The following is a 27,784-nucleotide window of genomic DNA, read 5'->3' as shown; positions in this document are numbered from 1 at the left end:
GAAATGTGTTCATATTGTTTCCATCTAGCTGCAATAATGGCTTTTTATAGTGCAGGTGTCAAATGACACTGGTTGGCCGTTCTAGGTATACGTACTCGCCATTATGGTACCTCATAAATTACAAATCAAAGGTTTATGGCAGACGAAAGAGGAAAAAAAATTAGGAAAAGTCACAAGATTTGAGCTTATTCTGATTAGCCATATTTCGGTAATTCCAAAAGTTTGACTCGCGCGGTGTCAAATGACACCGTTGGCTGTTCTAGGGTTAAGTATCAGTTTAGTTTAGTTTAAATATCTCTTATTATTATTATTTTTTCTCACCCCACACCCCTCTACTCTGTTATCGGCCCTCTTAAGAGTTGTGTTCATCACTGTTGAGGCTTCCGATGGAAAATAAAAGAATACTACTACTACTACTACTAATCCTATTCATAGCTATATTAAAAATATTAGCTCCTCGTAGATTAATGCGATTAATAGTATAAGTGAAGCGGACATTACAAAATGATGAATGAGAATACATGTATCTAAAATGGTTGTTCCTAATCGATTTTCTTGAGACTATTATCAGGGAAAATCGTCTCACAATAGAGGATATACGGAGAAACAAACTACTTATAGGTTATCGGATAGTGGTCCCTGATGATAGTCTCAAGAAAATCGATTAGGAACAACCATTTTAGATACATGTATTCTCATTCATCATTTTGTAATGTCCGCTTCACTTATACTATTAATCGCATTAATAAAGTTATTGTCTCCTCGTCGCCTTTTCCTCGTAGATTATTTGTATGTTCCTATTATTGTTCTTCACATTACATTCCCATTAAATTCGTTTTATTTCTTTGTCCATCATCACTTTCTCAAAACTATGTTCAGGCCATCTCAATAAAACATTCATGAGATTGCGCTTGAGCTTGTTCTGTTTATTGCAATCCCAAAAGCCCTATGCAACAATTATATTCTTTTTACGTGTATTTGGAAAACCACATCTGCAAAAAGGATAGAATTATGAACCAGTTGTACAAGAGAAAAGTGAGAAATAAAGGCGGGATAAAAATTGAGAGGAAAGGACGAGGTGAAGTGTGTGTATGCATATGAAGTACATCTCAGAATATTGGAAAAGAAGAAACAACATTACAAGTTACTTGATGGAGAACAATCTACATTATAAGTACTACTAATAACCCTGGAAAAGTGCTCACGCGATTAATTGCAAATTTTGTTTGGGGGTAGTCATGGGAGTGTGCTGTGCCTAGCTATGAATGAGTTGTGTGCTCCACGGAGAACAACATGAGTTGAAGGCATACATTAGAATAGATAGATTAGCGTTTGAGCAGCAAGGAAAAAAGTCACGGTTGAAAGTCTATCGCTGACTTCTTTGGGAGCACGCTCCCAGAGGAACATAATACAAAGATAGAATAAGAATAAAGGAGGCGTTGGAGAGTACGTTGTGGTTATAAACACCCTGCAATCGCCACGCAAAGTGGTCATTGGCTACCCCTGCCATGTATTGCTTAGAGTAAAACTATCAAAAAATTAATAACAAACTGAGGTATTGCAAAAAACTGATTGAGAAAATCGTTGCGACGGGGTAGAAATGCAAGAATGTATACCGAGATTAATTGTGCTGAGGCAAAACAACAGGCAAAGAACACAGAGAAGCACACCCAACTACAGAAAATGTTGAAAATGCGCGAAATCAGTAAGTTACTGCGGGCAAACAAATTCATACTGTGGTTGCGGGGCGGATTCTACCACACCATAAGCATCACTTTTAGTGAGGGAACTCTCCGCAATGTCAGCGTCTTCATATGCTGTATTTTGTGTCTGACCTGGAACTTCGGTATTCACCGGTTTGCTTTGTATCTTCCGATAGACTATTATAGCAACCAACGTTGTTGCTATTATCCCGAAAAACATTCCGCCGACAACACCGCCGATCACAGCCCCAAGTGTGTATGACGTCTGGGTTTGATTCTCCGCTGTAGGTGAGAGAACACAGCACATTGTACGTTCCAACATCTACACATACTGTACGTGCATTCTAACCTCGATTTTTGTTTGCCTGGACACAGTTCTACGATCTATGGTTTTGCATTACAAAGTATATCTTTCGAAGTGAAAAACATGTCATGGGAACTGGATGGAAGATCTGAACATGCTGTGTTCATGTTTTGTGCTCGAATTGTAGAGAACACACCTAGCAAAATGGTGATTCATACACGCCTTCCACCAACTTATTAACTTAATGTAGTACTCTATATTTCCGTGATGGCCCAAGGCCAATAAGGAAGATAATATTATCACGATTGGTTCCTCGAGATGTTCACCGATATCTGACAACCACACATAAAATGGCAGTGGATGCGCTTTGCCTGATGTTGAATGTCCCCGGCTGCCTCTGTGTTTTGACTGACCGCATAGTTAAGGCCCTGCTAAAGGGTCGGATAATGCACCTGTCTCAATGCCCTCAAAGGAAGGTACACCCTCCAACCTTACCATGCGATACTTCCATCCGTGCCTATAATAAGGCCATTCGATGGCAACAAAATCTTCTTGATCTGCGCCCAATGGGACTTTTGTTCGGCTGCTCTCTATGGAACTACGAACATTCAATTGGTGGTGATTCCTGGTATAGGTTCTCCATGCTGCCCTCTTTATCACTGCAACGCGTAGGGCGTTCCCCTGCAGCCAAGGATTGCGGCAAATACTTGGAGTGCTCCCTTGGGTTATGGAAAGATGGACATTTTTTTTTTTTTTTTTTTTTTTTTTTTTTTTACTAAGGCCACAGCTTCCAATCATGACATGCAAAGCAGCGGTGCAGCATCGCAGGCATGAATCGTGGACGTGGTGACGGGGTCTGATGTGCTCCACCGACCTAGGGTCTCGGCTTCACTGCACAGCAAACGCGTCGAAAGAAAACGGGGGCTAATAATTATCGGGAGATGGGGGAAGAAGAAGAGAAGAAAGAAGAGAGAGAGAGAGAGAGAGAGAGAGAGAGAGAGAGAGAGAGAGAGAGAGAGAGAGAGAGAGAGAGAGAGAGAGAGATAGAGAGAGAGAGAGCGTGAGAGAGAGAGAGAGAGCGAGAGAGAGCGAGAGAGAGAGAGAGAGAGAGAGAGAGAGAGAGAGAGAGAGAGAGAGAGAGAGAGCGAGAGAGAGAGAGAGCGAGAGAGCGAGAGAGCGAGAGAGAGAGAGAGAGAGAGAGAGAGAGAGAGAGAGAGAGAGAGAGAGAGAGAGAGAGAGAGAGAGCTGGGAGATAGAAGAGCACAGTGCTCTTGGTGATGGGGACTGCGAAGGATAGCAGGTTCTGGGATATGTGCATGAGAATCAGAATATTGGTGATGATGACAGCAGGGTTATAAGGTAAGCAGTTGAACACTAATAAGAACAGGGAAAGCGTTGGCGAGCAGATTCAAAGTGCATCAGTAGCAGAGAGCCAGTCCTGAGCAAGAAGGTGACGGTACACCTTTTTCTTAAAGCTTTGCATGTGAGGCTGGGCGGGTGGGTGGTGGAACAGGTCTGGTGGCAGGGCATTCCATGTTGCAACGGTGCAAGCAGGGAATCCTTGGAGACAGCTATTCCGGGTGTTGGCAGGCAGACCAGTTGTCATCTGGTATGGATGGGAATCCTGCAGCTGGAGAGACTGACGGGTAGGTCTTGTCTCGGGGGCACGGTGAGTGGCTGGTTTAGGCAGCATCTGCTTCAGAGGGCTGGATGCATCTAGATAGCAGAGCTTGTAGGTATAGGCAAGTGCAGCTACCAGGCGACGGAGTGCCAGGCTAGGGAGCCAAGTACCTGCTCCGATGATGTGGAGGGCCCTTCGCTGGATCTGGTCCAGCTTCTTAAGATGGGACGAGGGGGAGCCCATCCACACTAAGGGGCAATACTCGAGTGTGGGTCGCACAAAGCCGTTGTAGACACGTTGGCGGCTCTCGGCGTCCAGAATGGGAGACGCTCGCTTCAGGAAGCCGATCCGCTGGTTAGCACGGGAAGCTAGGGAGCGGAGGTGGAAGGAGTACAGTCAACTTCGCTAATAACGACTGCGGATATAACGACAATTCGCGAATAACGACCGAATTTCCATGCCCAGAGCAAAGTCCAATCTAACTGTATACATTTAACTTCGGATATAACGACTATCTGAATAACGACAATTCGCGTATAGCGACATGCTTTTAGTGCCCCGTGGTCATATTCACTGCTTGAATAACGACTTTCTGGGCTTTTGACAGCTATTTCAAGTACCTGTCAGTCAAGTACATGTACCTGTCATGCAGAAGTACCAGAACCTATGGTGCACTGGTGATGGATATTATTGCACACATGCAAGAAAATGCAGCCAAGGGGGGGGGGGGGCTTTTTCTTCCTTTTTTATGTTGGCTTCAAAATTGTTGGATTTACCAGCACACCTATATTATGTATACAATGTACATGTAGCTGTACATGATTGCACAGTAATCATCATACATGTACAATGTACATGTCTCTGGCCCTGTAGATGTCTCAAAAAGGCATATTTTTCAATTGATTTCCCTTGCATATTGAATTTTTAGTTCCTTTCAACTGCAATATGAAAATAAAGTACACATTGACATAGAGCAAGAAAAGAGCTTGATTTTGATATGCATATCATACTATACAAAATATGGGTTCACATACATTCAAATGGGACTTCGGTTATAAGGACACTTCGCGAATAAGGACACTTTTCTGATGCTCCGCCGAATGTCGTTATTCGCAAAGTTGACTGTAGCTCAGGGTGTCGTCAAAGGTGACTCCCAGGAGTTTCAGCCGACTCTCTTCACTGACCGGTGTGCCGTCAAATGTTGCTCGAGGGAGCTCCCAGGGCTGGCGATGGTGGCCTATAGACATAGCCTGCGTCTTGGAGGGCTCAAATTTGATCCTCCACTTATGTCCCCAACGGGAAAACGCATCAATATTTTACCGAGCTCCTCGACGAGAGCGACACGATCCAGCGCGGGTTAAAGGGCAGAACTGGTAATAGGGTTCGCTTTGATGAGGATCGACCACGCCAGTTTGGTAAACATATGTCTGAGAGCAGAGTTACAGAAGCCGTTCAGATGCTCAGCTTGTAACCGTTGAGCACGCACAGAATGACAGTGTCAGATTCGACATTTTTCTCAGAACAAAAAATGTTTTTTGTAGATGAATTGCGCGCAGGCTGTAAGCATAAAAACTGTGATACAGCGCTCGCACTCACACTGTTACACCATACCCATCTCCCATAGCATGGTTACTTACACGTACTTCAAGTACATGTATCCGAGAATATATCAGAAAACTCTAACTGCAGCAAAAAATGTAAACCTGCCAAATCATGCTCCAAATTTTCAACCACCAAATTACGTCATTAATTATGCCGGCATACTCCGCCTCAGCCTAGGTGTCCCATCCAGTATTCACTGAGCTCTCGCCCTGTAGGCTGCCCGAGCGTACAACGTCATTAGCGGTTCCCTCACGTTTCATTAGATGTACGTCGCATGGTCCCGTTGCTCTACTCCTACCGGTCACCTCCTTTGCTGTTCCTTGTTACCCAACATGAGGCTCTTCACTTCTGGTGATTCGTGACGCGTCAGGTGGCTGGAGCTGAGGAGGTCCAACCATCCTCTGCTTCCAGCGTAACCGTTCAGCATGTTCTCCCCAGCTAGCTCCCTCTTCACCAGCTTCTTCGTGAGAGTTACTGGTGACCGCACTCGGGGAGCAGCACATCACCTCGTTCGAGTACCATTTTGGCCCGGTCCTTCGGGTCGAGCGACCATGCAGTTCATCGGCGCAGTCCTGTGGAACCAGCTCCCGCCTGATCTCCGTTCCGAGCCCAGCCACCTTCAGTTCTGTGCCCTGATAAAAGCGCATCATGGCTCCGTTTAAATGCTTTTCGGCTAGTGTGTTTCTGTGGTATAGCGGACTGAAGAATAGTAAACGTGTTTTGCAATATATGTATGAAGCAATTTTGTATATAGTATGTTCCCATTCCGTTTTTGCTTTGGTGTAGCCCTGAAGTTGATTGCTTATTTATTTGTACCCTTCCTCTCTCCATACTTCTGCCCCCCCCCCTCTCTCTCATTCCTTCTGTCGTCCACATGTATCAAAGGAGGCGAAATCGCCTGTTTGTGGTGCGACGTTAAATAAACTTCTACAACAACAACATGCACACGAATGATGTCGTTGGATTTGACATTGTTCTTGGAACAAAAAATGTTATTTTACAGATGTATTGCGCTTACAGGCCATAGTCTAACAGTAAGCTGGTGCATAACAGCTGTGATGCAGCACTCGCACTCACACTGGTTCACAGCTATTCCGGGAAGGAGCAGACCGATTCGCCAGTTCTTGCCAGTGGTACCCGCACTGATTGAGTGGTAGGTGATATTCTGCATTGGACACACGCTGCACCTGCTGTGCCAAGTCCGAATGTGTTGCTTGCAGGACATGATAAAGTAAGCAGCCCTGGCGGGCCGCGGATCGGTTCGCCGCCTAGTTTGGACTCTGGCGCATGTCGCAGAATGTGTACTTCCTATAAAAGTGCTTCTACCCACTGAGATGTATGTGTCGCTACCTCTAGCGAGATCCAGTTGAGGTGGTCGTTGCCGAGACACGTCCACACACACTTCACGTACAAACTAAGACGGGGGGAGTCCCAAGTTACAGTGAGGGCTACATCCCACAGGCATGTATGGATAAACAGGAAGTGTGAGTTACGAAGTCTGAAGAAAATGTCCTGCTGGGATGATTGCTACACCTTAGCTCAGTGGTTAGAGAATCGCTGGCCTCAAGCGAAGATATCTGGTTCGAGTCCTGGTGGCGAGTCTGGTTACATTCAATGTTTTCTTCAGACTTTTCCCAATTCTTTCTTTCCCTCAAAGCATTGAATAGCTGATTTCAATACTTTTCATTTCAAAACTACGGTTTTTGTCTCCTCCACAATAATTTAAAAATATTAGAGTATTACTTTTACAACTTGCTATCCTCAATTCATTTGAGATTGTACGTACCGCTAGTTGTCGTGCAGGATTCACGTGTTGATCCAGGTGTTGATCCATGTGTTGAACTGACTGAAAAATGAAAAACCACAATGTCCAGTAACACAAGACAATGGCATAAACATTAGATCTTCAGAGCAATAATCACCGTCCACAACAGAGCCAGAGAGACTAACAGGTCCACCATTGGTTTTAAAGCTGTTCCTAAGTCCTTCAGTACGCATGTCCATGAATTTGCCCTCTGAACCATCGACAAAGTTACTGGCCGGTCAAAGTCATATCAAGAACCTCAGGCATCGCTTCACCGCCTCAGCAACACGTTAGCGAAGTCGTGACTGACGTTCGGCGTCCACATGTACTCTCACCTCATCACGGGCCATACGCCGAGTCCAGTCTTTTCCGCATCAAACCATTTGCCCCAACCCAAGTAACGAAGCTGCTCGCCCAGTTTGCCGCAAACAAAGCTACGGGGAGTGACGGTGTACCGGGATTGGTCCTTAAAATGACCTGATTCACCCTTGCCCTTTCCTTGAGTGACTTATTTAACGAGTCCTTGCGACCGGGGAAAGTGCCAGCTGCATTCAAGCTCTCTTATGTTTCTCCCCTTTTCAAAGTGGGGACATCGACCGCCGCCAGTACCTATAGTCCGATACCTCTTCTTCCGATCGTGTCTTCCGATCGTGTCCCGCCTACAGTCCATTCAGAAAAAGATGTACTTCTAGCTTTTGGCCATAAATGGGTCAAACTTTGAATTTTTTAGGATTTTTCTACAATCCCCTACGGAATCCTCTTCAAATTACGTTTCTGAAGTTATTTTGTCCAAAACGCAAGCAAGAGAAAGAATAGGATTTCGGCCAGGTTTTGTCCCAAAAGCACTGAATTGGGGAAAACCATAAAAAATCCAGGCCGTTTGACCCCGCCTGCAGCAGTGCACCGTGCGGTTCGAACCCCACTTCAGGTACCCTTTTGTGACCCTTTATCAAATTTCAAATTTCGCAGCACGGCGCTTGTGTACGATGAAATCACGAAATATCCTCAAATATGGGAGCTCACCAGAGCCAGAGCCCATCTTTTTATGAATAGACTGTTGTTCGCATTCGACGAGGGAGCGGGGGGGGGGGGGGACGGGACGCGACGCAAGGATCGACGGGAAGCAACAGGACGATCTGATGGCGTCCAATGCGGGCACCATGAACGGGAAAAATCTTACTACTGTGTGAATCGGGAAGCGACGTGAAAGGTTCGATAATTTTTTTTTTACTAACGCCACAGCTTCCAATCATGACATGCAAAGCAGCGGTGCAGCATCGTAGTCATGGATCGTGGACGTGGTGACGGGGTCTGATGTGGTCCACCGACCTAGGGTCTCGGCTTCACTGCACAGCAAACGCGTCGAAAGAAAATGGGGGGCTAATAATTACCGGTAGATAGGCGGGGGAGGGAGAAGAAGAGAAGAAGGAGAGAAAGAGACAGAGAGACAGAGAGAGAGACAAAGAGAGACGGAGAGAGACAGAGAGACGCAGAGAGAGAGAGAGAGAGAGAGAGAGAGAGAGAGAGAGAGAGAGAGAGAGAGAGAGAGAGAGAGAGAGAGCTCGGAGATAAAAGAGCACAGTGCTCTTGGTGATGGGGACTGCGAAGGATAGCAAGTTCTGGGACATGTGCATGAGAATCAGAATATTGGTGATGATGGCAGCAGGGTTACAAGGTAAGCAGATTTCAACTCTTCTTACTGTAGACGGGCGTTCACGGGAACGCAAGCGTGCGAACCCCTGCTTTCTGAGTGTGAACCAGAGACGGCGTTGCGCGCCAACTAATCACGATTTTAGCATTTTGAACACGGCGCTTCCCATGATAACACGCAGAATTGGTAATACAACTTAATTTGAATTTTAGCAAGATGAGATCTAATGTCACTTATGGTGTTTAGGGATAGTTCAAGAGCGTGACAGACAAAACTGTTTTATCATTTCCTGGGGCTATTATTTGAATGGCACGACTCTTCTTACTGTAGACGGGCGTTCACGGGAACGCAAGCGTGCGAACCCCTGCTTTCTGAGTGTGAACCAGAGACGGCGTTGCGCGCCAACTAATCACGATTTTAGCATTTTGAACACGGCGCTTCCCATGATAACACGCAGAATTGGTAATACAACTTAATTTGAATTTTAGCAAGATGAGATCTAATGTCACTTATGGTGTTTAGGGATAGTTCAAGAGCGTGACAGACAAAACTGTTTTATCATTTCCTGGGGCTATTATTTGAATGGCACGACTCTCAGGGCTCCCATTTTTGGTCTCCATGAAATATTGGTATTGTGAGCTCGATTCCGCTTCTTTCAAGGAGAAAAATTGAAAAAGTCCTGAAAGATTAGAAATTAGTTCGGAAAACCAGCCGTATTTTATCAGCTTTTATTTCTTGTGTACTTGCATTGTCCAGGCAGGCACAGTGGGTTGGTCAAAGACCATGATTGAGACACGAGAGGTACCTGGTTCAAGTCCTGCCTGGGAGCGGTTTTTCCAGCCGTGCTGCTACCCACAGTCAACTGGGAACTTGTGGCCAGGCACAAGGGGTACATGGATGCAGCTAATGGGGTCGTTTTTGGCACTTGTGCCAGTGGTTGTGAGACTTGCCCACTCACCCCACCGTTAGGCGCTGCATCTGCCGCTAGGGTTTATCGGGTGTTAGCGGCCGTCGTGAGTTCCCTTCGGGAACGGACACGATAATTTACTTTTTTAGTTGCATTCTGGTATTAGTTTAGTCCCACAATCTGCGATAAAATGATCCGCTGTAGCACCCACTCCACTTTTATGTTTATGTATCTATGTCATTCGGATCTTCCCAAGTTTTACAATGTACTGTTGAGATACCGAATTCAAATAAATCAATACCATACCATACCATACCAAACCACCCCTTCGCGGACCATGCCTTGTGACTCGTACCGTTCGCTGTTGACCAGACTGCAGCACGTGTCGTGCGAATCGTACAAGATTTTGCCGCTCTACCCAGCCGTCCCGATAGCCCCTTACGTCCTGTAACGTCAGCGTTGCGTCGAATGAGCACTAGGCTTAAGAGAAATTTGTCAAGGACCAACTGGACAAATACCTCAACGACAAAAGCTCCCTACCATGCAATTTGCATACAGCTCCGGTCACTGGACGGAGGATGCCCTTGTGCGAGCACTGTACCGACGGAAGGACGCAACGTTCCAGAGGAGAACTACTGGCATTGTCATGACTGGCATTTTGGCCGAGTCCAACATCAATGCCTCATCACAGAACCGCATTCACTGGGTTTTTATGGTATGATCTTCGACTGTTTCATCAGCTACTTGTCGGGTAGTCGCCAATGGATAAAAGTGGGCAGAAGGCTGTCTCCTGAAGTGTCCAGCAGCAGAGGTGTGCCACAAGCAATTGTCATCGATCCGCTTCTGTGTGTTTTGTACACTCACGCTATAAATGAAGTTCTTCCCGCCATTATCCATCAGGAGTTTGGCGACGACATTGTCATTGACTTTCCACCCTCAGAACCATTGTTCCTTGTTCAGAGGCTCTTGAAAAGCATCACAAAGCTCGATAAATCGCCGGAGGAACTCGGAGTCCTCCTTGACAAGAGAAAAACCCGAATCATGGTCGTAAAGCACGAGCGCAACCAACGCCGCTTTGTCTCGTCCGCTGTAATAGGGATAAAATTCGCTACGGTGGCCTCAGCAAGTTACCTTGGTGTTCCGATCGATGACGACCTGAACTGGCGTTCCCATATCCCGTAGACACTCTCGGAAGGCAGCGAGCCGGCTGGCGCGGCATGGGGATACGCTGAGTCTTCAAGCTCGGCGGATGTACATGTTGTACGGGTGCTACGCCGCATACTCCCTCTACCCCTCTCTCACTGCTCCGCGCAGTCTTGTGATTGCATAATCCCGTTGCCACCCAGCTCCTGCGCAAGACACTTCGGTTATGCACCATTGAACAGCTCTGCCGTCAGAAAGTCATTGTCTTCGTCTTCCGTTGTCCTCACTATACTGGCAAGATACTGGCGCAAGGTGTGAACACTCAACTAACTCACATACATGATAATTCAAAACAATGGGCATAGCGCAGAATGGAGGTGCAGAATGAACCCTACACGACACAACTATCACAATTTACAAAGTCAATCACAATGAGAAGAAGAGTATAGATGCTCACCCTGCATTGCAGATCTGGATGGATACGTTGCTTCAGAATCCCACACTTCTCAACTATGCCACACCCCAGCAGCCTTCCTTTCACCTACCACTGGATGAATATTCAATGTTCGAGGTTCGTGAAGTATTTGCCTTTTGTACTTAGCATTTTTCAGATAATGAAGTTGGACGTCCGTGATGATTTGTTGGCTTTCACATGGCGTCTACTTTTCACCTATCTTTTACCCCACCCAGTACCCTTTGTCACGTGTAATCAAGCGCAACCTACTACTGTATACATCTCCTTCTCATTGTGATAGTTGTGTCTTGTAGGCTTTATAACACCCCTATTCTGCATTACAATTTCCTTTAATTTGTCCAATAGGTGAGTTAGGTCAGTGTTGACAATCAATGTGGCACGTAGCGGTGGGTTCAAATTCTGTGATTGGCGGTACTGTCGAACACACGGTGCAGATGATGAGGGGGTGGAACACTATGCCAACCGAAAGTGGCTTCCCCATCACTGCCCTTGCCGCCACGGGAACCACCACCAGTGCTGTTGGTGGCTGGGGTTGGGGTGGAAACTTCAAAAACCACGGTACCACCAATCACAAAACTGAACCTATTTCGTTGACACAATATCCGGTTGTGCGGGCACCGCAGCTCACTGCAGCGCTTGAACCGTTCGAACAGAGACCGTGGAGGTCTCCTGCGAATTACTCAACGGAGGTATGTTCAAGGAATGGTCAAAGCCCACGCAGAGCAGCGAAGGAAAACATAAATCAGGAGCAAAACGAAATACAATTTGGAGACGCAGATAAGCTACGGACAGAGACGCGTGGAAGACGTAGCAGGGAGACTGACTGGCGGTGAAGATGCGTTGGATGACAATGCGGCCGATGACCGCGAAGCCGATTGCGATGAGGTGGTTGGTGATGGCGATGGAACGGACGTTGGGGAACCAGATGGAAGGGAAGGTGATGGTGCTGATGAGGGTGAAGCTCGTAAGAAGTCAGCTGTGTACTTGCATTTGGATATTTTCGTGAGTCTACACCCCTTGTTCATGATTTGTTTCTGCACTTTTCATGCCCATTATTCATGCTCACTTGTCACACACTTATTTGTAGTACCTCCCGGGATCAGTATTTCCACTTGAAATAATATTCACCAAAATGCCTCATTCTTAGCATTCTTTTATTCGCTTCAATGTAATTGGGCTTATTGCCCTTTTGGTTTTGCAAATTCGAATAAAAAACAACAACAACAACACTTAGTACATTCTTTCTTTCTTTTGTTAGGTCTCACTTTTGTAATACTCACGTGTCATTTGTCAGACTTACTTGGATTTTTAACCTTTGCTTTTTGGCTTGATCAATTCAGTTGCTCCCAGTTTCGGCGTCACTTTTTCTGTGCTGCGCTGATGAGCCCACAAGGACGAAACAGTTCTGTCCGCATATTGAGTATATCCCGTAATCAATAATCTCTCCGCCTCTATCAGGCTGGACACCTATTTCTCTGTGTTGGGCTGACGAGTTTAGAAAAGATGCGAAAGTGCTGTGCCGCAGATTGATTCATTCTAACATCTAGAAAGCTAGGGCTATCGTCCTTGTCTAATTATTTCTGTTATTTACTTATTTTGCACGACACAGACCAACGGTACTGACGTTCTACACCTAACTGGCAATCAGTTCTAGCACATCTTGGACGGTTTGTAAGTTATAGAAATAAAATAAGGAAGGGAAGGTGAGCGCAACCAAGATAAGCACGGGCTGAAAATCTCAGCTGTGAAGGACGCTGGCGGATGTACACGTACGTCGATTACGATACTTGCAAGATTTTTGGACAATACGGTCAAACCATGATTCAAGGCCGTAAAGCAACATTACGCGGAACTGGTGTGGCGCAAAGCTGCTAAGATCAATTAAAGGGAAAGCGATGCGAACAGGAATCATGCAAAACTGAACGCCTGAATAATATCTTGGTCCTTGGTTCCTTGGTCCTTTTTATTTTCTATAAAATTACCTTTGGCTCTCCATCCGAGTCAATTCTTGCACACTTGATGAGCCGTCCTTATCCATACGGCCAAACACTCATCGTGTGAAACTGCTGCATGTTGTTCCTGCTTATTGTCCTTCTAAATTGTCTTGGTCGACGTACAGTGCTGTTGTATTGAGAAGTTCGGTTTTCCTTTGTCCATTTTTTCTTTCTACAAATTTATCCTTGGCTCTCCATCCGAGTGGAAAGTGTGTCTTCAAAATGATTTGATGCATTCAGTGCAAATGCAGGGTAAGATTTAAATAAAAAAGAATAGAACGTACCGGTGGTAGTGGCTGGATCCATAGGAATAACTGCAGTTTATAACGAAAAAAAAATGCGCACACACATGTACCAGCACACGGATACCAGCACAAAAGGCACATGCGTTATAGACAGAAAGACATAAGAATACTATGTCCTTCTGTGACGTTGAGAAGAAAGAAGAATTGTTCAGCTGTGTGAAGAAGCAGTGCATCTGAGTGTTGGCCAGTGTTGCCACAATACAAGTTGCTATAGTGAAGCTGCCTTCTAGCGTCGTTCCGAATTTATAATACGATGTCCTTCTGTTTAATATAATTATTCCAGGGTGCGACAGAGCTCTGTGCCCATGAATAAAATGTTGACATCACCTCCACCACTATACTACACTCTCAGCACATTTGGACCCTCCTGCCTGACCATCACCTCTGCGAGGACACTTATATTGGTGGTATTGATATCGTTTATTCCTTCAGACAGCTGTTTCGTTAATACATAGCTCATCAGTGAAGGTACTGCGAAGTGGATGTTGGGTGATTAGAATATACATGACCAAACTGATATGAAAGAGTTTTTCACATACAAAGCTGAACACTACAGTGTTATGCCCCAGGGGCTGCTGGGGCTATCGACGTCGCGGGTCGTGGGGTGAGTTTTCAGGCTTTCATGGCGCTTTGACAAGTGCAAAACACAGACTCTCACTAGCTACACAGTACAATGATTCTGGCACATTATTTCTGCATTGAAAGTCATACTTCCTAAGGGAGTGGAGACTCCACTGTAGCCACTTCATGTTTAACACAGTCATACACCACTACTCAAAAACGGTCTCTCTGCTACAAATTCTTCAACAAAATTAATAATAAAATCCAAATAATCGGGCCAGGCCCATCTTCAGGAATATTGATAGTATCAGTGATAGATTCTCCGCGCACAATGTCTCACGCTGCATGCATGTCTCTTGCGCGTCAACAGTCCTTCACACTTTCCTTTTTCCTGCACTATCACCTCAGCTATGCCTAACCTTGGCAAGATGGTAGTGTAGTCCATGTTCCATTAGCTTGGCAAGTCACTGAAGACGGCATTGAGATAGTATGGAAACCAAGCGTACATGACACAGTAATGCCACTGCCAGTAGTACTCCTGGGTATAGTCATCAATGTTGTTGAGTTTAACTCTGGACAATGTGTTGCTGTGCACAGAACCATTATACCAAAGAAAACATATCGATGCATACCGAAAGACCAAATAGAAAGTGAACTCCAATATCAACAGTCATAGTTATCTTTTGGCAGAGGCATTGGTCAATAAACGGATGTTGCTCCGAATTCTGATGGTCTTGTTACAACTCAGAGGTATGTCGCTCTACGTTAGTTATTTAATATATAAATAAACTATTTATGAAAGTAAGACAGGTGAAACGGAGTTTTTAATTCGAATGGATTCTTGGCTATTTAGGCTCTACATGATTGGTATCAATTCCCGGTGATACATCTGTGTTCAGTGACGAATTGGAACAATAATCTACTTCTTAGAATGCCATGAAGCAAGTGGCTCGCGCCACTGCACAATAACTTAGATATCGACATTAGTGGTTACCAGCGTTCTGCATCCATTAAAGCACATGCTATAGCATATCTTTTGAAACGCAAGAATCGGGTTTGTGCTATAAGAGAGCAAGGCACTTACGGTGCCATGAAAAAAGGGCTGGAAATAACACCTGTAGCGAAGCGACACTAATACAGAGGACCGAGTGTGTGAACAAAGCCGAAACCACATAGGCGCTTACTGTCACAGGATAAATCTAAAACATCAACAACATGGATAAGTGAGAAAATATCTGCCCAGGGCTGGCCAAACAAACCACGTTATACTACTTGAACAATTTTAAATGAAGGAACTTACGTTGACATTTGCCCATGGTCCACTGGAGGTTTTGTCCACAAATACAGTTGACCGCTGCCATTCCCACTACATGAGTACAATCCACCACATTAGTGTCATTGCATTCCACGATGCACCCTGGAGGGGAGAAATGATATTATATTACCTTCAACCTTGTGAAGATGGACATTGGCTTCAGGTGACATCCTCCATCGAATTTTCCAGCCCCGCCATAACTTCAGCCCGAGACCTTGTTTTTCCAGAGCAATACTCTAACCATCTGACCCATGGGACAAAGCCGAACCTAGAAGGCGCGGAGAGGCTTTCACTCCTGGGACAAAATGTGAATGTTTGTTAGCTTGGAACTTACACTGGATATTCCTAAAATATTTTGGTTTTCCTTGCATAACTGTCATACTTCGAAGTAAAGACTTACTTTCACATAAAGGTTGACTTGGTTGCCACCTTCCATTGCCCTGGCATGTAGCCTGTGTTATTTCCATACTATTGTCAGACAAAAAACCTGTTATGCATTCGATGGATATTGAGGTACCTGGTAGTGTGTTGAAACTGGCATCAGGTTTGTAATTGAACTTGGTGTCAGTGAGAGTAGGACATTGCGCTGGGAACAAAGAGACAACATTCAGTGTAGTTACTAATAATAAGTGAAACCCCACAAATAAAACCATTACAATGATGTTCCATAGAGATATAAGCAGAAAATATTTTGGTAATTACACGGAACATGGGTATACCCAGACCTGCTGCACTTGTCCATGTTCCGTTGAAAACTCTTTTTAAAAAACAATAAGTGAACAACCCAACTAAAACAAATGCGTGACGGGCCATAGAGATAGACGCAGACAATAGTTTGGTAATTCCATGTCCACAACTGCAGCGTTACACTTAGACCTTCGGCACTTGTCCGTGTTCTGTTGAAAACTTATTATTCATAGATTTCAATAGAACAAGTATAGGTGACAATTTGATGAAACCTGGAAAGCGAATAACAACCCGTGTTAACATGACAGGAAAACAACAACTTTTGGAATGGGAGAGAATGCACGGTTTTGTAAGAAGTGTGCTCGGTGTGCGTGGCTAATTGTCATGAATATATGACCAATAGTACATTCATCCTAATGATAGGTTACTGCATGGCTGGAAAGAAATTGTGGCTAGTTCAGTTATCCGACATGTTGAGGAAGTAGAAGGCGATGGAAGGTGAGGATTCTCAATAGCTTCAGTTGCAATGCCGGCAACCCAAGAGGAGTAAACATTATCAGCTAGTGCACTGCCAGAGGTTACCCTACTTTGTTCAGTTCATCTTTGGATGAATCCCCCTTGGCCACGCGCGTACGTGGCACAGGTGATGAAAAACGGCTCGATATGCCTGGAAAGTGGCCAGATGTTAAGCATTTCCCATAGCACTCTCAACCATGTCAGTTACTAGCTCTCTACTTAACATACAATACGTGTGCACATCAGTGCTGTGCATTGTGATCTGCATGCATATCTGACAAGTACATTTGACTTCATAGTCAAATATTTTCAAAATGTACCCTTGAAGTTCATTACAGTCTACTACAGTCTAAGCAAGCGGGATATAGATTATCATAGATGTCTCATGCTTGTACAAACTCAAAACACGACGGCATCAGTGAGTCAGATGCAAGGGTCATGACGTATAAATGCATGTATATTCTGTCCTCAGACTCCTCACATACAACGGAGGTGAACGGCTGTGTAGCATGCGTGCCTGATTTCAATAGATCACAATATTGCAGAGCGCTTCAAGATTCACGCGCGGACGGGCAGCAAATGCCACGTAGATGAACTAGATGGCCCAGAATCTGCGAAAACCAGGCTTAGGGTGAAAATCATTTTTTTGAGAAAAATGATGTTTTGTAGAAAGGTTGTGTCGCATGGACGATCGAGTGCAGTGAAGTGGAACCAAAGAGAATCTCGCTTGTTTGAAGAAGTAGCAGTCATGGCAGGAAGGGTTTCAGCAGTCAGGGAAGTCAAAGGGCTTCCGGTAGAATATTCCCTGCTAGCATGCTACTCCTCTAGTCACAACGAAGAGTTTTTGAACTGATCGAACGGATTCCATCTCCTACACTCAGGGATGGCGAAATTTCTGCGCTAGCTGCTACTTGCGGAAAATGGTGAAAACATCGTCTCCAGTTAGAGTCGTGATGGCGATAGCGAGGAGAACCTGGACGACATCGATCCAGCCAATCGAAGTACGGAGATACTAGCTGTTTCTGGGCCTCATGCAAAGGGAGCACGCGCAGCGGAGCTCATACGTTTGCAGCAAGTTCACGAGGAAAATGGCTTGAAGCGCAGTGTGAAAACGGTTTTGAATTGAAGTCCTTGGCGATGAAGTGCTACTGAATGCCAGGCGAATGAGCGAGCAGATCGAGAGGCCCCCACTCGAGACTTTCCTCGCTGGACAGCTAGCTGCAAGGGATTGTACGGCGTGCTGATATTTCACTTGCTGGTCAGCGCCAAGCAGATACTGCAGCACGCCAGCACAATATGCGCTTACTATGAACCATGATGAACAGCGGAACAGTTTGAAAAGGCTGTGTTCTTGCTTGTTTCTGAACAGGTGTACTAGATTCACCCTTCAAAAGGTGCCATCTCAACTGGAGTCAGGTTTCCTTGTGGTGTGTAGCGCCAGAGCATGCCAGTACATGTATTCAGCCCCAGAATGTGCTGGGTGCACTGTACTAGTGAGGAGCAAACAAAATTCATGCAGAACTGTGCATGGCCACTACAGCCTGCAGCACCAAGCTCAAGGGGCCACAACAAGCCTGCCCCCACATGCCTACCTTGTCATGTCGCCTAAACAAAAATCATCCATGTCTCTTCCTTCAGTCTGGTGGATCTCTCTTCATTTCTTTTCTGTGATAACAATTTTGTGTTTTTTTGGATTTTTTAACACAATACCGTGGTGTGTTTTAGATGCTTTTAATACCACTATGAGTCGACCCACACCTGTAATATTTTGTTTCCTGACCCCCCATGCCCAATAGAAGCTGAAAATGGGAAAAGTCATTTTGTGAAATTTCACCCTAAGCCTGGTTTTCACAGATTCTGAGCCAGATGCTGTTTACATTGCCAAAACTACAGCCCAAACTTTGTAGACAGAAGGAATTTGTAACGAAACTAGTGCTATTTTGACCTCTCGCCTCTCTGTTATACTTTTTGTACTTGTTGGTGCAACTCACACAGTAAATCATCCTGTGTATGTTACATCACAATTTTTCCGCCGATATGCTGTATTTAGGAAATTTCACTTCTCAAATCCAAACTCCAAAAAACGGTCTCTTTACACCGACTAAAATTTAAATTTACATTACACCAAATTTTCGGGCCTGGCCAATGATAAGGGTAATGAATGACAAAATGTTAATTGCATACTAGTAGGTACTTATTGAACTACTAAATATGAAGACAACAACTAATGACACCGAAACACTGGGACAGTTAACGTGTTGGTGTGAATACGTTAGGTGACGATTAATAATAATAATATAATAATAATAATAGTTACAGTTCGCATGTCACTGATGGAAGGATCCATGGGCTTAACGCATCTGTCAACGAAATGATTACGAAGCGATTATGAAGAAAGTAATTGCAGGTGATGTATGTCTCATTGGTAACGTGTGTTTGTGTTGGGAGTGGGGGGCTTCAATTCATCTCATTGGACAGGTGCGAATACAGAGGGATACATTGTCTTACCACATTTACGACATGCCGGATTTTCGTCATTTGGATAGCCCAGTCGGCATCAGGCCGGTCTGGAGGTACCGGTAGTAGCATAGGTCTTAGCAGTGGTTGTAGCAGTTCAGTGTAACAGGTAGCAGTAGTAGTGTGGTGCCCGTAGTCGTAGTCCTACTTTTTTTTGACATGGGCGAGCCGACAGGCGAGCCGACAAAACTGCTCTGCTCTCTGCCTGGTATCGAGCAAAATGTGGCCAGCTTGCTGCAGACTCTGACAACCTTTGTCAGCGAGTCGAGAGACCGGGAGAGGCGCCTCCTACGACGCTTAGATGAGCTCTCTGCACAAATCGTGGAGTTGAGGGCGGAGGTTCGTGTCTCCCTTGAAAAGAAGTCCGCCATTACAGCCGTGGATTCCTCCTCGGAGCTGCTCGGCGGTACCCATACTCTCAACAGCCAGCGTACACGACGTACCCGTACCAAAGGCAACCATGCAAGCAAGCAGCAGCATGATCTGCAGGATCAGGAAACAACTGGAGCGCACATGGCGGCCGTATCCCTTAGCGGCACTTTCGAAAAAGTGATCGAGGACAGTGGCCCTCAGGCACGGAGTGCTCGGACGCAGATGACTTTCCGCAGCATGGAGGACGTCGATCTGGACACATGCCAGCCAAGCCCAACGCAACCCCTGCATTGGACTTGGAGGCCATCCAGGATGATTCTTGGCAGTTGGTGGCTCAAGAGCCTCACCGCAAGAATCGAGTAGTTGTCTTTATTGGCAATCTTAGTGCCCAGTGCAATGACCAACGGCTAAGCGAGTTCATCACAACACGCTCCACCGCAGTACACCAGTCAGTTGCCGTTCATGATTGCAATGTCCGTGAAAACAAGTAGGGAATGATGACAGGAAGAGTAACCATTGATGCTGATGCCCTCCCCACAGTCACCTCTGTAAACATTTGGCCTAGACCACTGTTTGCGAGGGAGTGGACATTTCATGAAAAAACATCATGGGCCAGTGCCAGGAAAGGGAAATGGACAGTCTGTGCTGTTGAAGAAGTCAGGCAAGGACTCAGCCACTCACAGCTCCGACCTGACACCATTGCCTCCCGACCGCAAGCGGCGGCATGGGGATTCATCTGACTCCGGCAGCCCACTGCTCAAGAAACAGGCCAAAAACCACCAGCAGCAAGAGTCTGCCGAGCAACAACAACTGAATGCAGACAGCCAACAATCATGAAGCTCCTCCTGACCAATGCAGGCGGGCTGCTGTCCAAGTTCGGAGAGTTTCAGCATACCCTGTTGCTCTCAGGTGCGGATGTTGCCATAGTGACTGAGACGAAACTAACAGTGGATAAAATGCTCTCACAGTGCATCTATGATCCCGGGATACTGTGGCCCGATTCGCCGAGACCGAACAGAACACGGAGGTGGCGTTGGAGTCTGGATCAAAGCCGGCATCGCGTACCAGCATCTGGATCAGTACCAGTCTGCTGAATTCGAAACAGCGTGGCTCACCGTTGGCCAGTGCAACAGCAAAACTGTCATAGGTGCAGCCTATCGCCCTGGTTCCTGCGCTGACAATGATCTGGCTCTACTCGAGCACTTAGACCAAAACATAGATACCATGCGGCAGCGTGGTAAGCACATGATTCTGGCTGGAGATTTTAATGTTCACAGCACGTCCTGGCTTGGCAGCTCTCGAACGACAATCGCAGGGGAGTTCTTGGAAGAAATCAGTGCAACACACTGTCTTGTCCAGCACGTGACCCAGCCAACCCGTGGGCCAAACACATTGGATCTCGTCTTGTCCGACTTTCCTGGCACTGTCCACACAGCAGTATCATCTCCCATCGGTTGTTCTGACCACTGTGTAGTATTGTCTAACTTTCAGGAATTCACTCCTGTACTGGAGCGGCCAACAAGCAGGAAAGTATGGCGTTATGGCCAAGCAGACTGGGGCAGACTGAGGGAACATTTCCGCAGCTTTGACTGGGCTGCTGTCGTCTGCGATGACCCCGAGCTTGCATGTGAACAACTCACAACTGTAATTCTGGATGGAATGGACACGTTTATACCATCTAAGACCCTGACAGTACGAACGACGGACCCTTGTTGGTGGACACCTGAGTGCAGCACTGTAGTACATGTACAAGCAAAGACTCGTGCATGGAAACGGTGGCGTCAGCACCCCGATGATGGAGATTTGCGAGCTTCATTCATCGACCTAGTGGCCCGAACAGCTGCTATTTTGCTGCGCGCCCAATCATCACATGATGCTCGTGTCAAAGCTAAGCTCAGCTCAGGCTCACTTAACGACAAGCAATGGTGGTCCCACATGAAGAGAGCTGCTGGGATGGAACGTGCCTCTGAGATACCTCTTCTGAAGGACACCGACGGCACTGAGTATCCAACTCGCCAAAGCAAGGCGGATTGCCTCGCCAGGTACTACTCCCAGAAGTGTAACCTTGCAGATGCTGACATCTCTCCAGACGATCTGCCAGAAATGCAGCATTTGGACCGCCATGGTCTTGACCGCATCCATTTCTGGCTTGCTGATGTACGCTGTCTAGCCAAGCTGAATACATCGAAGGCAATAGGACCTGACACTATTCCAGCAAGAGTCCTAGCTCAGTGTTCCAGTGAGCTTGCAGAACCAGTCACCGAACTGTTCTCACTCTGCTTTCGCCACGGTGTTCAGCCTGCCAAATGGAAGCTGGCCCATGTGGTTCCAGTCTTCAAGAAGAGCCCCCGCTCGGATCCCATGAACTCCCGGCTAGTCTCACTACTATCCATCCTGTCAAAAGTAATGGAGAGTATAATAAACAAGCAGCTCGTGAATTATCTGGAGCGTTTCATTATTCTGCTCGACAGTCAATATGGCTTTCGGCAAGGAAGAGGCACGTGCGACATCCTCACTGCTTTGCACACTGAGTGGGTCAAGACTGTCAGCGATGGAGGGTACGCTCACATGATGGCGGTGGTCATAGCAGGAGCAATTGATCGGGTATCACACTCTGGACTGATTTTCAAAGCCAAGAACGTTGGCATTGGCGGCTGCCTGCTGCACTGGCTGAAGGATTACCTCCTCAACCGCGAACTATCAGTCCTGGTCCACGGTGAATCAGCCTCCCCGGCGCCCATAACAGCAGGTGTGCCCCAAGGCAGTATCCTTGGCCCGACACTTTTCCTCTTGTATGTGTCTGACCTGGATCAGTGCCTCTCTCCCGAGACACGACTAAGTTCATTTGCAGACGACACAACTCTCTACAGCCTCATCCGCACGCAGGACAATATGAATGACATGACTGCCGACTTGCAATCCAGCCTCAAGCGTCTTGAAGAGTGGGGAGAACGCTGGCGCATCAGATTCGAGCCCTCTAAATCGCAACAGCTGCTGATGACTACGAAAGCCACACACCCTGCTGTCCCTGACAACAAGTTTGGAGGTATCGCGGTTCCGGAAGCCAACACCATCAAACTTCTTGGATTGACATTTGACTACAAGCTGTCATTCCGGGATCACTTGCACTCAATTGCGACACGTGGCTGCCAGAGACTGTGTGTTCTCCGTCGGGCTTGCCGGGTGTTAGATTACCATGGCCGGCTTTGTGCGTACAAGGGATTTGTGCGACCCATCTTTGAGTATGCTCTTGTGGATGGGAGATGCATCCAGCCACCTCGCCTGACTCGACCGCGTGCAGAAACGTGCAATGGCCATTATTGGCCCTTGTGCCCTTCTCCAAAACCTGTGCCACCGCCGGATTGTCTCTGGGCTGGTATACCTGTACAAGCTCCAGTTCATCCCAGGACCACCCCAGCTCACCGCCATGATCCCCCCCCCCCTCCAGTCAACCATGTAGAAGCTCGGCGCACCCGGAGTCAACCCCCTCCTGGCCAGCAGCACCATGTGCAGCTGCAGCTAGTCCTGGACAGGAGAGCACCTGCCTATGCTTCTCGCTCCTTCCCGTTTTCTGTAATCTCAGTATGGAACAGCTTGCCAAGCGAAATTGTAAGGGCTCCACTCAGCTTGAAGCGGCTCCACACGTTCAAAGAAGATGTTCATAAGTGCCTCACACACCAACACTGGCTGATGGCTACCGACTTCTACGGATGAACTCTTGATTGTGGCACCGGTCATGTTCCTTGGTTCGGCTATGCTGATGATATTGGGCATCATTTACATGTTATTATTACTTTGTTTTGTTTGTTCTGATTTCTTGATTTTCCACCCGGTTTAGTTTTATTTGAATTATTTTCTGGTGCAGCTTTAGCGCTATGTGGTTTATGATTTCCCTTTTTCTTAATTTCGTATTTAGCGCTTTTGGGCGTCATTATTTTCTTCTCATTATTTCGCACCAAATTAGTATTTCTGTCGCACCGGGTATTCTCTAGCTTCTATTTGTGTTGCAGTTGTTCTTGTGCCACCCCCCCCCCCCACCCATTTTTCGATGCCTAGTTGCAACGCTGTCGCCGAGACCTTAGGTCGGTTGAGTTGCTCCCAGCACATCAGCACGTCGTCCCTACATCCCCTATGTTTTGTCCTTTTCCTCGTTTCTTTTTGTTCTCCACCTGTTTTCCAGGAGGGCTGTGTCAATATTAAAATATAAATGAAATAAAAAATAAAAATGCCGTGGCAACAGAATTACATATACGCGTGTAGAATATCACCTACATCCAGCCTGCGCACTAATCACTAACCCATAATCCCTTCCTTGCATTGTTGGTGTGTGTATGTGTGTGGTTGTCTGTGTGTGTGTCTGTGTTTGTAGCGGTGTGTATGTGTTTGTGTGTGGGTGTGTGTGTGTGTGCATTAGATTTGTCGGCTAAGAGCCCTCTGAGGAGTAGAAGAGGAGGAGAGATTGTTGATATGCTGTATAAACTATTAATGGACATCGTTGTGCTTTGTCACATTATCACCATGTACAGATTTAAAAAGTAAAGTTTGTTTCTTTCTCTCTTTTATTTGAATTCGTTTACTTGAGTACTAGTACGAAAGGCCTCATCAGAGGCGACTGGCTTCGTCTCTTCGTGTGCCAATATATCCTTATTGTTAAAGTACTACTTGTATAACCTTAACGCTATTGGCCTAACCTGAAATGACCGCAAGCCGAAATTTCCTGCATTTTGTGTGTGCATCGTTCGATTTTTCATCGCAGCATTGAATCAACGTGACCAGTTGTGACTTTACTCTGCTTTTTCTTTGGCTCATTCTTTGGTAAACGTTCGCTCCAATTCCGGAACGTCTTGGAGTGCATGAATGGGCTTTCGACTGCAGCCCACAGTGGTGGTCAAATGTTTAACATGACTGATTGTTTAGTTGTCATTGCCCACATCACACTAGTTATTGGCTCAAAACAAGTAGTCCCTGAACAAGTAACGTTACCAACCTTGATCAGTGACAGAGACAGTGGTAGATATTGCCTGGGCGGCATTCGCACATCTGTCAATGACACTTTGTGGCCGTGATGGAGTTGATCCCATTCCAGTACAATCAAAGTTTGTAGTGTACGATGTTGTACAGATGACATTGAAGGTAAGACCTGATGTATCACTTTCTGTAAACACAATCTGGGAATCATTTCCCCGGAAACTGAACATAGAATCCACCATATTCGTATGTGTCACCGTCTGTATCTTCTTTGAGTCCAGAGATAATGTTGAGCTCCAAGACACGTTGAGAGGAAAGTTTCCACTTGACCTGCATGGTATGGTGTACGAAACACCAGAGTAGGGCAATGCCAGTGATGTAGGTGATATTCCAGACCGAACTTGTTGAGCTGTACGAGAAGGACACAAGGGTACAATATTGAAATGTATGATGAGACTGATCAGGCGAGAACTGTCTTCATGCCACCTTAAAAGACCAACGCAGAGCTGGGCGTGCTTTAACAGCAAAGCTATTCTTGTAGCGTGAAGAAATGTTTGCAGAAATAGTTACAGCCAATGGCGTGTACAAATGGTGGTGCGAGTTCGAGACCAAGCCCTTGGCGACTAGAAAACGACCCTCTGAGAGAAAGTACTTTGGAAGGCGGATACCTGGATCAGTGAATAGTCCACGAAGTAATTACAAGTAACGTCGAGCACATTTCTTTTCCATCTCACAGGTTCACGCTTGCGTGGTGATCAGGAAATATTCTGGTATGAACAATGCACAGGAAAGTACATGTAAGTGACGAATCTTTGCGCGAGGAAGACAGTGCAAACCGCGCATATACATGGTCTCACACCTGCTACCACTCTCACACAGTGTGTGACACACACGCACATACACATACACACATGCACCAGCGCATGCCATAACAACAACAAACAAACATATACTCACTCTTTCCAACGCACTACCGCACGCCCACACTCAGGCACACATGTGCACACTCCCACGCACATACGCAAACACTCCGCCTCACACACACACACACACACACACACACACACGCGCGCGTGCGCGTCCGCGTACGCACACACACACACATACAAGTACACAAACTCACACCTACAAAGGTCAAAAAGAATGGTTCCACCAATTATGTATACATCCGTTGCTACGCTGCGTTTCATGCACGTAGCTAAATGCTAAGGCAATCATGAGACAACCAATACTTTTGTCGCGGGATAGCTTGTTCTTATTGTGGGGGATACGCATGGACATGTAGAGTAGGTGTGGGTTATCAATGCAGGGCATGCATGGGAAGAGCGAGTGATAAGAATTACATCACTGGATGGGCATGCGCAGTAGGCGCGAACTATGTATGGAGCGTGCAGAGGCGGAGAAACCACCAGGCAGGATAAGGGTAAGCCATTGGGGCACTGGGCAGGGGGTGTGATGTGTGGCGGTGGAAGCACGCTGTGGTGTCCACATTCAACAGCCGCGGGTATTCAAACTCACACCTATGTTAAACACCTTCAAGCTGCCCACTGGGAAACTTAAACACAATACATCCACACTTATCCATACATACATTTGATGTCTGCTATATTCATCATGTACATGATTGTATGGATCAGTGTCACTGCGAATGTATGGTGTCTGAGTCACCCATTGGGCAGCGTGAAGGTGTTAAGCGGGGTGTGAGTTTGGCTTTTGTGTGTGGCGGTGGGGTGGGGAGGAGATGGGTAGGTGAGGATGAGTGTGTGCGTCTGTATATGTGTGCGGGGGGGGAGCGCGTACGTATCCGTGCGTGACTGTGGAGGTGTGCGTGTTGTTGAATGGTGTATTCCCAGCACAAGTTAGTTGCTATGTCTAACATTGCTGTTCGCTATCATCGCTTCCGCGATGGGCAGGTCTGAGGTGAGGTGGGTGTTGGAGTGAGTGTTAGTATGTGTTTGTGTATGTGCGTGTGTGAGAGTAGGTGCAGGTGTGAGTGCACATATATGAAAGGTTCCCACTGTATTCCAAACGCAATGATTCTTCAGTTACTTTCCTGTGCATATACATTTGTAACAAGACATTATTCCTCGTTTCAGACCAGACTAAGTATAGCCAGATGATCTTGAAAGTGTGAAACTCTGAGTTGCAATAAAGTTACCATCATACTTGTAAGGAAGCTGTGCCCTTCCGTTTACTTTGTGCGTAGAGGGGAATTATCCTGTTTTGTAGAATATTATTATGTCGGTGTGTTACTTACAAGAATGTGTTGTTCTCTAACCAGGCTCTAGTTCTAACTGTTGTCTGTTGTTGTCTAGGGTCTAGTCTAAAGTAACGGTAGCCGTCACTAGCCGTCATTGCAATGAGGGTCTCTTTCGAATTGCATTTTTTGCATTTTTGTGTCTATGAAAAAGTCACGTCTTGAGCATATTCATTATATTCATTAAACAAGATCTCCCGTGGCTCACATATTCAGCTAATCATTCCTATGGTTTGTATCTGGACACGCCACTGTGTCTGTCGCTGAACTGCCTATGTACTCGAACAAGGAACACGATTGCTATTACCGTAAAGTACCGCCAGAGCGCCCCACCATCTCGTCCTTTCGTGGCCGCCTTGTGGAGGTGGATTTCTGTCTGTAGGTCATACGACACGGACCTTATACAAACATTGCACATTGTGCAGTCAATCCGTACCCAGTTTACCTTCGAGCTCCAAATAAAAACATACCAAGTGTGACCTTAGTACACGAAGGTTCTCACATCGTACAAACTTAGTAGCATCCTGCCATACGATTTTCTTCCCTTGGCTGTAAAATCAAGGTGGGGCGCTCTCGCGAGACGGGGCGCTCTGGCGGTACTTTACGGTACATGTGAATGACTCTACAGACATCAACAGAATAGGACTTTCGGAAACGGTGCCAATCATTTGTAGTATGTGGCTCGCATTATCCGCACGTGGTTTTATATCAGCAATTGGGAGATCACGCTGTTCATGCGAACTTGAATCACTACTTGACAGACGACATCCAGCTTACACAAGAATTCTATCGAACCTTCCACTCACCACACCTGCACGAAAAGTACCACTCCTACTGAACACGCAGTGTTTCGGGGAACTACCCCTCATCAGCTGAGTTTTAGTACGCTAATGGGATGTGTCCTCCGACAGCACAGCAATATCATGACAGTAATGCTTAACGAGCCTAAACATCTTAGGAGGATTTGTTGAGAGTTTGGTGTGTTGTTATTCTATGAATTTACAGCACATGTACTGCTTGTTTTGAATGTATGTTGTCGAGTTGGAACATAATTGTACTTTCTATGCTTACCGCTGCCAGTT

The 27,784-nt window shown here is 46.2% G+C and overlaps 1 protein-coding gene across 1 annotated transcript in view; it reads right to left on the bottom strand.

Moving 5' to 3' along the window:
• Positions 1-1,018: 1,018 nt before the first annotated feature.
• Positions 1,019-27,784, bottom strand: part of LOC135812957 (mucin-5AC-like) — a 28,932-nt gene continuing 2,166 nt past the window's right edge. Inside the window, exons 3-9 of the mRNA XM_065326176.1 lie at positions 24,465-24,854; positions 15,786-15,971; positions 15,371-15,487; positions 14,490-14,657; positions 13,489-13,518; positions 7,017-7,076; positions 1,019-1,985 (exon numbers count right to left, since the gene is read on the bottom strand). Of these exons, the coding sequence (XP_065182248.1) occupies positions 1,711-1,985; positions 7,017-7,076; positions 13,489-13,518; positions 14,490-14,657; positions 15,371-15,487; positions 15,786-15,971; positions 24,465-24,854 (1,226 nt within the window). The 3' untranslated portion in view covers positions 1,019-1,710. The remainder of the gene's footprint in view (positions 1,986-7,016; positions 7,077-13,488; positions 13,519-14,489; positions 14,658-15,370; positions 15,488-15,785; positions 15,972-24,464; positions 24,855-27,784) is intronic.

The sequence above is a fragment of the Sycon ciliatum genome, chromosome 3, assembly GCF_964019385.1.
Source record: "Sycon ciliatum chromosome 3, ocSycCili1.1, whole genome shotgun sequence".
NCBI classification, from domain to species: domain Eukaryota; kingdom Metazoa; phylum Porifera; class Calcarea; order Leucosolenida; family Sycettidae; genus Sycon; species Sycon ciliatum.
This window is presented reverse-complemented; position numbering and strand designations above follow the sequence as displayed.